Raw genomic sequence first — 12,796 nt, 5'->3', positions numbered from 1 at the left:
CACCATGAATTGCGTAGAAACTTCTACGAGAGACTGTCCTCCACAATCGAATTACTTGGGTTGTGGTATCTTAAAACTTCTTAACACATCGTTTTCTAAATTGTGAGTTAGTCCATACGTGATATATATAGTTACGTCTACAAATAATTACGAATCGATATGGACTTTTGCACGGTACGTAGAGAGCCAGAATTGAAATATGGGGGCTATATACAAGTTCATAATATGGACCAATTTTTGTGTGGATGGGGATCGATTTATCTAAGGGCTATATATATAACTATAGACCGATATGGACCTAGTTAGGCATGGTTGTTAACGGCCATATACTAGCACAATGTACCAAATTTCAACTGACTCGGATGAAATTTGCTCATCCAAGAGGCTCCAAAACCAAACCTCGGGATCGGTTTATATGGGGGCTGTATATGATTATGGTTAGGTTAGGTTAGGTGGCAGCTTATTACTGAGTGCTGCCCGTTTCCATGTTAAGCTCAATGACAAGGGACCTCCTTTCTATAGCCGAGCCCGAACGGCGTTCCACATTGCAGTGAAACCACTTAGAGAAGCTTTGAAACTCTCAGAAATGTCACCAGCATTATTGAGGTAGGATAATCCACCGCTGAAAAACTTTTTGGTGTTTGGTCGAAGCAGGAATCGAACCCACGACCTTGTGTATGCAAGGCGGGCATGCTAACCATTGCACCACGATGGCTATGGACTGATATGAACCACTTTTGGCATGATTGTTAAATATCATATACTACCACCACGTACCAAATTTCAAGCAGATCGGATGAATTTTGCTTCTCCAAATGGCACCGGAGGTCAAATCTGGGGATCGGTTTATAAGGGGGCTATATTTAATTATGGACCGATGTAGACAATTTTTTGCATGGTTGTTAGAGACCATATAATAACACCATGTACCAAATTTCAGCAGGATCGGATGAAATTTGTCTCTCTTAGAGGCTCCGCAAGCCAAATCGGGGGATCAGTTTATATAGGGGCTATTTATAATTATGGACCGATGTGGACCAATTTTTGCATGGTTGTTAGATACCATATACTAACACCATGTACCAAATTTTAGCCGGATCGGATGAAATTTGCTTCTCTTAGAGGATCCGCAAGCTAAATTTTGGGGTCCGTTTATATGGGGGATATACGTAAAAGTGGTCCGATATAGCCCACTTGCAATACCATCCGACCTACATCAATAACAACTACTTGTGCCACGTTTCAAGTCGATAGCTTGTTTCGTTCGGATGTTGGGAGCCACCGTGGTGCAATGGTTAGCATGATCGCCATGCATACACAAGGTCGTGGGTTCGAATCCTGCTTCGACCGAACACCAAAAAGTTTTTCAGCGGTGGATTATCCCACCTCTGTAATGCTGGTGACATTTCTGAGGGTTTCAAAGCTTCTCTAAGTGGTTTCACTGCAATGTGGAACGCCGTTCGGACTCGGCTATAAAAAGGAGGTCCCTTGTCATTGAGCTTAACATGGAATCGGGCAGCACTCAGTGATAAGAGAGAAGTTCACCAATGTGGTATCACAATGGACTGAATAGTCTAAGTGAGCCTGATACATCGGGCTGCCACCTAACCTAACCTTCGTTCGGAAGTTAGCGGAGGGTATAACAACATAAAACAATAAAATTAAGAAAAGGATTGAGGATTTTTACATTTTTACACCCACCACCTTAGAATGGTGATGGGGGGTATAATAAGTTTGGCATTCCGTTTGTAACACATCGAAATATTGCTCTGAGACCACATAAAGTACATATAGTCTGGGTCTTGGTGAAATTCTGAGTCGATCTGAGCATGTACGTCCGTCCGTCTGTTGAAATCACGCTAACTTCCGAACGAAGGTTAGGTTAGGTGGCGGCCCGATGTATCAGGCTCACTTAGACTATTCAGTCCATTGTGATACCACATTGGTGAACTTCTCTCTTATCACTGAGTGCTGCCCGATTCCATGTTAAGCTCAATGACAACGGACCTCCTTTTTATAGCCGAGTCCGAACGGCGTACATATATATTCTTGATCATGGAGAAATTCTAAGACGATATAACCATGTCCGTCTGTCTGTCTGTTATAACCACGCTACAGCTTTCAATAATGGAGTTATCGTCCTGCAATTTGGCACAGATTCGTTTTTGTTTGCGGCCAGGTCAAGTTCGAAGATGAGCTATGTTACAATCCTGCTGAAATTGTGCTCCATTTTTTGCAGGGTCTAATCATTTGAATAATGGCGATAAAAATCTACAGATTTTAGATTTCAATTCCAGGCCTTATTTTATTATTTTCATGCCCACTTACATGAGATGTTTATGATTCCTCTAAAACTCAAACAAAAACGGTTGTTATAAATCCAGAATGTGATCTAGTCTTCATAGGTAGATTCTTTATCTTCGAACTGATCTGTTTAGGAGAATATCTGTCATCAAACCCCCCTGAAATTCTATATGTTATCAAGTAAACCGCTACGACGAAGAGTTTTAAAGGAAAGCTATTATATGTGATTCATGGTGGTGGGTATTTGAGATTCGGCCCGGCCGAACTTACTGCTGTATATACTTGTTTTAAATATTAATTATCCCAATTAATATATTAATTAAATGAAAATTTGGTTCGGAGATAATTAATTTAATACTATTCAGTGTTTCATTAAATTTTGAATCAAATCTAAGGAAAGATCCAATTACAATTATAATAGGAAATTCTTAAGAAAGTATAAACTCTTGTAAAATTACAAGAAAATTATTTCTTCTTAAGGAAAATTAATCATTAATAAATAAACAATAATTCAATAAATAATTGATTGCCACAATTTAAGAATTAATTGAGTTTTTCGGTCAAAATAATTAACATAAATTGAACCAATTACAAAAAAATAGAATTTTGTGATTGAATGATAAAATGTTCTGTGATGTAAATCTAAAACTATGTAACTTTCTACAGAGTATTTTTATTTTTAAAGAAGCTGCATTTTTGTCTTGGAATCCATACCAAAATCTTTAAGTGAAGGTTATTATCTTTGGTCCCATATTTTTGAATGTACTTAACAGTTTTGTATTTTTGTTTTTCTATTTACAGAGCGTTCCATAAAATTGGTACATTTAACATATCGGCCAACTGCTACCATAACGAAAGTAACATCTCATTTAACAACAGATGTTACTGGTTATGAAAATGTATTGAAGCAAAACAAACGATCTGTGGAGGAGGATACGGAGGTGGAGGAGAAGTTGGAGTTACAAATTCCAAATAACAATTTAGAGGCCGTTACTGCAACAGTCTTGCATCGTTCAAAACGATCTGACAATGAACCAAAACCAGCAGCAGCGCCAGCCGTCTTAGCATCTGCAGCCACAGCGCCAAAAAACAATCAAGGTGGTGAAGGAGCCCCAACTATGCCTCCCATTGTATCTGTGCAAATCAAAGGTAAGTCTATTTGTTTGGAAGCCTATTTGTTTTCAGAAGTACTTGCCATATAGTAAATCATCACCCTCACCTTAACTTGTGGTACAACATAACGGATCTGGAAGGCATTTAATATGGATTGTTTGTTGAATGATGGCAATTGTAGCATTCAACATGTGGCCCATAATTTCATCTCGCTGTATTTAGATTTTTTTTGCTTGCTCTTGGCCAACATATCTATCAATCGCTGATTGGTGTGCCGCGATTGTGAGTTGTTTTGCTTGTCTTTCGTTCACTTTAAGGTCCAATGTTATGGCTTTGATCCGTTTACCTCTTGTTGACCTTTTTTTATTAGCATTTGTATTTGCAACTTCTTCTTCCAGTGGCCCACAGACGGTTTTCTTTGTTTAATTGAAGGCAATTAGTGCAATCAAAGAGTGATGCTACAATAAGGGTGCCATCTGTCTGCCAAGTGTTGATTTATGGAACAGAGATTTGAACTGAATAGCAAAGAATGCGAATCAATAAAGAAATCTAAAATGATAAATCGTAAAGATCAGACATATACACGGGAAAGGAGCTTACTTGCTAGTGTGACGAATTTTCAAAAGATACTGTGAAAAACATATTGACCTAAAATGAAGGATTATGCTTCATAAAATTTAGGATACAAACTTTTTACAAGACAAATTTCTTTAAAATTAAGAACTTTTACTTAAATAATGGTTGTACAAAATTGACATAAAGCTATTCTTTGAGCTATTCTTCAAGTGAATCCACCAGGAAAGAAAATTTTAGTTAATTTTTGAAAAAATAAATTTATTTGTTAGAAAATTTTAACTAAACTGTGTTAGAAACGCACATGTCATGCCAATTTCACAAAAATAAGTAAATAATTTTCGAAAAATTCAAGAAAATTTAGTCGTTATAATTCATTTTTTTAACTGGTTAAAGAAAATTTCCAAGTTTGAAGAAAAAACAAGTATATACAGTACTAAGTTCGGCCGGGCCGAATCTTAAATACCCACCACCATGAACCAAATATTAGGGTTTCCTTTGAAATTTCAGGAGGGCTTGAGAACTTGAGGGCACTTCCCGAAGATAAATTTAAAGATTTCACCTATGAGGACTATATCAGATTCTGGATTTATAAGGACCATTTTTGTTTGAGTTTTAGAGGAATCATTAACATCTCTTGTACGTGTGCAAGAAAATTATAAAATAACGTCTGGATTTGAAATATTAAATCTGTAGAAGTAAAATCTGGAAATTTTACATTGAGTTTCAAGCAATTTTCATGATCTCTGCGCCTTCTACATCCTCAAGAAGTGAAGTCGGTCTATATGGAGGCATTACCTAATGGACCGATAAAAACTTAATCCGATACACGTTTTTGTGAGCCTAAAATACCAGAATATTTACAATTTCAGGCAAATCAGATAAAAACTTCGGTTTCTAGAAACCCAAGGAGTTAAATCGGGAGATCGTTCTTATGGGGGCTATACTAAAATATGGACCGATACTCACCGTTTTCGGCACACCTCTTTATGACCCGAAAATACCTCTAGATTCCCAATTTCAGGCAAATAGGATAAAAACTTCGAATTCTAGAAGCCCAAGAAGTAAAATCGGGAAATCGGTCTATATGGGGGCTATACCAACATATGGACCGATACCCACCATTTTCGGCACACCTCTTTATGGTCCTAAAATACCTCTAGATTTCCAATTTCAGACAAATTGGATAAAAACTACGGTTTCTATAAGCCCAAGACCCCAAATTGGGAGGTCGTTTTATATGGGGACCATACCAAAACATGGATCGATACTCACAATTTTTGGCACACGTATTTGTGGTCCTACAATACCTCTAGATTTCCAATTTCAGGTAAATTGAATAAAAACTGCGGTTTCTATAAGCCCAAGAAGTAAAATCGGGAGATCGGTCTATATGGGGGCTATACCAAAATATGGACCGCTACTCACAAGTTTTTGCACACGTATTTGTGGTCCTACAATACCTCTAGATTTCCAATTTCAGGTAAATTGAATAAAAACTGCGGTTTCTATAAGCCCAAGAAGTAAAATCAGGAGATCGGTCTATATGGGGGCTATACCAAAACATGAACCGATACTCACCATTTTTGGCACACCTCTTTATGGTCATAAAATACCTCTAGATTTCAAATTTCAGGCAAATTGGATAAAAACTTCGATTTCTATAAGCCCAAGACCCCAAATCGGGAGGTCGGTTTATATGGGGACTATATCAAAACCTGGACCGATATAGCCCATCTTCGAACTTGACCTGCCTGCAGACAAAAGACGAGTTTGTGCAAAATTTCAGCACGATTGCTTCATTATTGAAGACTGTAGCGTGATTACAACAGACAGACAGACGGACAGACGGACATCGTTATATCGTCTTAGAATTTCTCCCTGATCAAGAATATATATACTTTATATAGTCGGAAATCGATATTTCGATGTGTTACAAACGGAATGACAAACTTATTATACCCCCGTCACCATTCTATGGTGGGTATAAAAGTATTAAAGTAATGGTAACTTTCTTAAAACTTAATAATTCCATCAACTAAAATAGAATTAAATCGGTTTTAGTGAAATATAGGGGTCTCTTTTTTTGAGTGTATATAGTATCAATATAGTTTCACAAATGTTTTAGTACCGTCATATATTAATCGATCTTTTAACTTTAACTACAATAACAAAATTCTATTTTACTCAGATTTGAATATAGGTTAGGTTAGGAAAAGTGCTAGCCCCATTTCTTTCAGGCTCAGAAAAACAAGAGCTTCCAAAAAAGGAGTTTGGATCCCCAATCTGTCTGAAGTAGTTTAAACTTGGATCATCTCCAATAACTTTATTATCATAGGAGGGGAGAAATCTGTTCTTGGATCCTTTGCATTGCTTTATAAGTTGTGCATTGGAAGTTCATTTGAATGAAGAAATTTAAAACAACTAACAAAAAATTGTTCACCAATTTCACTTTCTATTTTTATCAATATTTTTTAGTGCCCTTTTATTTTCTTATTGTCCAATTTTTACAATTTGACAAAATTTTCTATAAAAATAAAATTTTGACCAAATTTTCTATAGAAATAAAATTTTTACAAAATTCTCAATAGAAATAAAATTTTGAAAAAATTTTCTATTTATAGAAATAAAAATTTTGATAAAATTTTCTATAGAAATAAGATTTTGACAACATTTTATATAGAAATAAAATTTTGACAAAATTTTCTATAGAAATAAAATTTTGACAAAATTTTTTATAGAAATACAATTTGGACAACATTTTTTATAAAAATAAAATTTTGACAAAATTTTCTATAGAAAAAAAAAAAAAATGTGACAAAATTATGTATAGAAATAAAATGTTGACAAAATTTTCCATAGAAATAAAATTTGGACAAAATTTTCTATAGAAATAAAATTTTGACAAGATTTTCTATAGAAAATAAAATTGTGACAAAATTTTCTATAGACATAAAATTGTGACAAAATTTTCTATAGAAATAAAAATTTTGACAAAATTTTCCATAGAAATGAAAATTTTGACAAAATCTTCTATAGACATAACTTTTTGACAAAATTTTCTGTAGAAAAAAATTGTCACAAAATTTTCGATAGAAATAAAATTTTGACAAAATTTTCTATAGAAATACAATTTGGACAACATTTTTTATAAAAATAAAATTTTGACAAAATTTTCTATAGAAAAAAAAAAAATTGTGACAAAATTATGTATAGAAATAAAATGTTGACAAAATTTTCCATAGAAATAAAATTTGGACAAAATCTTCTATAGACATAACATTTTGACAACATTTTCTGTAGAAAAAAAATTGTCACAAAATTTTCGATAGAAATAAAATTTTGACAAAATTTTCTATAGAAATAAAAATTTTGACAAAATTTTCTATGGAAATGAAAATTTTGGCAAGATTTTCTAGAGAAATAAAATTTTGACAAAATTTTCCATAGAAATAAAATTTGGACAATATTTTTTAAGAAATAAAATTTGGACAAAATTTTTTAAGAAACAAAATTTGGACAAATTTTTCTATAGAAATAAAATTTTGACAAAATTTTCTATAGAAAAAAAATTGTGACAAAATTTTCTATAGACATAAAATTGTGACAAAATTTTCTATAGAAAAAAAATTGTGACACAATTTTCGATAGAAATAAAATGTTGACAAAATTTTCTACAGAAAATAATTTTGACAAAATTTTCTATAGAAATATAAATTTTGACAAAATTTCCTATAGAAATAAAAATTTTGACAAAATTTTCTATAGAAATAAAAATTTTGACAAAATTTTTTTATAAAAATAAAATTTTGACAAAATTTTCTATAGAAAAAAAAAATTGTGAAAAAATTATGTATAGAAATAAAATGTTGACAAAATTTCCCATAGAAATAAAATTTGGACAAAATCTTCTATAGACATAACATTTTGACAAAATTTTCTGTAGAAAAAAAATTGTCACAAAATTTTCGATAGAAATAAAATTTTGACAAAATTTTCTATAGAAATAAAAATGTTGACAAAATTTTCTATGGAAATGAAAATTTTGGCAAGATTTTCTAGAGAAATAAAATTTTGACAAAATTTTCCATAGAAATAAAATTTGGACAATATTTTTTAAGAAATAAAATTTGGACAAAATTTTTTAAGAAACAAAATTTGGACAATTTTTTCTATAGAAATAAAATTTTGACAAAATTTTCTATAGAAAAAAAATTGTGACAAAATTTTCTATAGACATAAAATTGTGACAAAATTTTCTATAGAAAAAAATTGTGACACAATTTTCGATAGAAATAAAATGTTGACAAAATTTTCTACAGAAAATAATTTTGACAAAATTTTCTATAGAAATATAAATTTTGACAAAATTTTCTATAGAAATAAAAATTTTGACAAAATTTTCTATAGAAATAAAATTGTGACAAAATTTTCTATAGAAATAAAAATTTTGACAAAATTTTCTATAGAAATAAAAATTTTGACAAAATTTTCCATAGAAATAAAATTTCGACAAAATTTTTTAATAAATAAAATTTGGACAAAATTTTCTATAGAAATAAAATTTTGACAAAATTTTCTATAGAAAAAAAAATTGTGACAAAATTTTCTATAGACATAAAATTGTGACAAAATTTTCTATAGAAATAAAAATTTTGACAAAATTTTCTATAGAAATGAAAATTTTGACAAAATCTTCTATAAAAATAAAATTTTGACAAAATTTTCTATGAAAAGACCTAAAATTTTGACAAAATTTTCCATATAAATAAAATTTGGACAAAATTTTTTAAGAAATAAAATTGGGACAAAACTTTCTATAGAAATGAAATTTTGACAAAATTTTCTATAGAAAAAAAATTGTGACAAAATTTTCTATAGAAATAAAAATTTTGACAAAATTTTCTATAGAAATGAAAATTTTGACAAAATTTTCTATAGAAATACAATTTTGACAAAATTTTCTAAAGAAATAAAATTTTGACGAAATTTTCTATAGAAATAAATGTTTGACAAAATTTTCGATAGAAATAAAATTTTGACAAAATTTTCCATAGAAAAAAAATTTTTGACAAAATTTTCTATAGAAAAAAATTTTGACAAAATTTTGTATAGAAATAACAATTTTGACAAAATTTTCGATAGAAATAAAATTTTGACAAATTTTCCATAGAAATACAATTTTGACAAAAAGAAATAAAATGTTGACAAAATTATCTTTAGAAATAAAATGTTGACAAAATTTTCTGTAGAAAAACTAAATTGTGTCAAAAATTTTCTATAGAAATAAAATTTTGACTGATTTTTCTATAGAAATAAAATTTTACCAAATTTTTCTATAGAAATAAAATTTTGACAAAATAAAATTTTGCGGAGTTATATCTGACGTCTTGAAAGCACTAGCGTATCTTCACACAAAAAAAAATTTTTCTGATTCAATCACGAAATTAATTGATCCAATTAATTTTTTAATTGAAATGTCTTCAATCACAGAATTGATAGTATCAATTAAAAAATTAATTGATCCAATTAAATATTTAATTGATACTATTAATTTGTGTGATTGATTTTTATTTCAATTAAAAAATTTGTTGAATCAATTAAATTTTTAATTGAATATTTTTTAAAACTCAATTAAGATTTTAATTGGAAAAATTTTCGTGAAAATTTTTTCTGTGTAGTGTGCGTTTTAATAGAACCATTTCGCTATCATAACAGTCTTTTTAAACAGTATGAGCTTACAGGTAGCCAGAGGCACTAGAATAAGGTGGTTCATAGCCTTGCTAACTCATCAGCTTCGCAGTTCCCTGGTATGTCCCTGTGGCCAGGAACCAATATTAGGGGAATATTGTACTGCCCAGCCATCTCGTTAAGCGATTTTCGGCAGTCAATGCCCGTTTTCGAATTAAGACACACACAGTGCAGATTTTAAGGTAGGTTTAGAATATACGGCAAATACCACTTGTCGATCAAATTTGAAGGCATCGGTGGAGAAATCTATATAATGTTTATCGCCCGGGGCCTGTGTGCACCACGCCTCACTGTTAGGAATAAGAGTTTGAAACTTTTTGTCAAAAAACGGGTTCGCAAGAGTGTAATCCACGTTTGGCACATTTGCGACCGTTGCGTTTTTCCGATCATACAAAAGCACACAATTCGCTTATCTATACTTGTCGGCTGTTGAAGTACCGGCCACCAGACTACAACTCCATATAGGTCTAACCACTGCCAATGCACAATTTTCGGTTTTAGTCCCCACGTTTCCTCCTATTGCCTTTTTACATGAGAACAAGGCTACCGTGGCTCTTCTCGCTTAAAGTTCAGCCTCCTGTCCAATGGGAATTTTGGGTAGGAATTTTGCGTTCTCTTCAGTACATGATTAGTTCCGTCTTTGATTCCGGATTTTCCGGATTTACCCCTACACCATTCTCCTTTGCCCATTTCTCAGTGATCCGGAGGAATCCCTGTATAATATCTCTAATTTTGGATGGGAATTTTCCCCAGACTTCCTTTTTCCAGGGAAACTATAGCAACATTCCAAAGAAGAGGTGATTGAACTCCTCCTTGGGGAGTGCCTCTGTTTGCTTGTCCAAGTGTGACTGAAATACGTCTCTTCGTTAGAAGTTCGTCTAACAGCCTAGATACCCCTTGGTCAACATTCAGAGATGTCAATCCATTTGCAGATTGGGATATAGCTTCCCAATACAAGCAGAAAAGAAAAACTGAACACGTTAAACATGTTTAGAAAGCAAACTGCCACTTTTTCACGTGAAACTTGAAACATTTTTGTCACAAAAATATTGTTTTCTCGCCAAATCAGACACATAATTTCTGAAAAAATTAACATGGTTGTGATAAACATGTTACAGATTCCCTGTGAAATGTAAAATTTTTGAAGTGATCGTCTTCCTTCTCTGAGTGTAGGTTTACTAAAGCAGCCACATAGCTTTAGGGTATACTATTGTCGGCCCAGCCTGACTTTCATACTTTACTTACTTGTTTTCGAATAACTTCAACAATTTTCTTATTTATGAGTCTATCCCTATACTGGGTCAAATTTACATATCTCACTTGACCTTCTGCAGTAGTGCATAACCAGGCGAAAAATATTTCGGAAGTATTGGAGCGTTTTTATAATCTCAATTTTCAATCTTTGCATTTTCCGTAAAGAACAAAAATGTATAAACAAAAATTTTGCGGTCATTGCATTTAAACTAGTGGAAATTTTCTTTATGCACAATGATCGAATACGAGGGATGTTACTGTAGTAAATTCAGCTGATTAAAAGAAGTAACTATGGGAAGCCACCATAGGACTACACAAAAAAAAAAAGAAAATACTTTCTACCGGAACAGAAGTTTTAGACAAAGGAAACTTCGCTTTAAAGTATTTTCTTTAAGAGAAAATAAACCCAAGTATTGAAAAGCGACAAGCAATTATTGTCCTTAATTTCTTTTATATCTTTTTAAAGAAACATTTTTAGCGTGTGTTAAAAATTCCCCAATTTCTGTTCAGTTCCTGTTTACAAGCTGGATGAGATTCTGAATCGCCTCTTTCATACGTGCTCTATATTTCCATAATGCAAGCAATGATCAACGGTACAATATATGTATCAACGAATCACTAGCTTGGCTCAATTTTGGGATAAATTGGTGGGATAAGTCTCATGACGTCAAACATATACCTAAGCCAGTATTTCTGTTAATTGGTTCATTTCTCATATACAATGATCTCCTTGTCTTTAGGGAATTCCCCAATTTTTCCTGGACCAGGTACAAACACTAGTTCCCTAAAATAGCGGGCTATATCTTTTGAATGCAGGGCAGTGGCATAGATTGGTTTTAATGTAATCTCCTATAAAAAGAAGGTCCCTTGTCAATGAGTTGAACATAGAATAGGGCAGCACTCAGTGATAAGATTTCAGTCTAAGTGAGCCTGATATATCGCATGGTGTAATTTTTACGTTGTCAGATTGACCCCATCTGTTCTCAGTTTGACAACCCATGTGTGTTGATTCACTTTCATGAACGGATCGTTTCGAAATGACCACGCTGTTCTTAATTTTTTATGGGTGTAATGAGAATCAAAAAGTAGACTTTTCGACTTATTCAAAATGTGGTCAAATCGATTTTTGATCTTATACAATTATTGAAGAACCGAAGTCACTTCTTTCGGCTTTTTGGGAAAATTTCAATATAAGAGCTATATTTTCAATATAAGAGCTATATCATTTACGTCTACTTTGGTCACTATAAACAGTGGATAAGTATTTACATTATAGGTATAAGAACAACAAGTATGTACGGTCGTAAAATCGGCCAGGTCGAATCTTACGAACCCTCCACCATGGATTGCGTAGAAACTTCTACTATAGACGGTCATACAAAATTGAATTACTTGGGTTGCGGCCGATGGCAAGGCATCTTAAAACTTCTTAACATAATCTTCTAAATTGTAAGCTAGTCCATGCGGGATATATATTAGGGAAGAAATAGTTACGAACGGATATTAACTTTTGTGCGGTAATTATAGAGCCAGAATTGAAATATGGGGGTCGCTTTATATGGGGAATGTATACAATTATAAACACTAGTCTACCAAAAATGGCAGATTTTTTACTGTTTGGTAGATTGGTTGCATTCTTGACGTTTTGGAAGATTTTGCAAAATATTCCTCTCTAACTATGAAATGCTTCATAAATTTTCTATAGAAATAACAGTTTGACAAAATTTTGTACAGAAACCAAATTCTGACAAAATTTTCTATAGAAATAAAATTTTGATAAAATTTTCTATAGAAATAAAAT

The 12,796-nt window shown here is 32.1% G+C and overlaps 1 protein-coding gene across 3 annotated transcripts in view; it reads left to right on the top strand.

The window, feature by feature from the left end:
- stl (ADAMTS metallopeptidase stall) overlaps positions 1 to 12,796 on the top strand; it is a 97,225-nt gene that overhangs the window by 65,838 nt on the left and 18,591 nt on the right. For all 3 annotated transcript variants that reach the window (XM_075309602.1, XM_075309600.1, XM_075309601.1), the window contains exon 4: positions 3,106 to 3,453. In XM_075309602.1, coding sequence (XP_075165717.1) covers positions 3,106 to 3,453 — 348 coding nt within the window. The remainder of the gene's footprint in view (positions 1 to 3,105; positions 3,454 to 12,796) is intronic.

This window comes from Haematobia irritans, chromosome 5 (genome assembly GCF_050003625.1).
Source record: "Haematobia irritans isolate KBUSLIRL chromosome 5, ASM5000362v1, whole genome shotgun sequence".
Classification (NCBI taxonomy): Eukaryota; Metazoa; Arthropoda; class Insecta; order Diptera; family Muscidae; genus Haematobia; species Haematobia irritans.
Note: the sequence above shows the minus strand (reverse complement) of the source record. Positions and strands in the feature narration are given on the sequence as shown.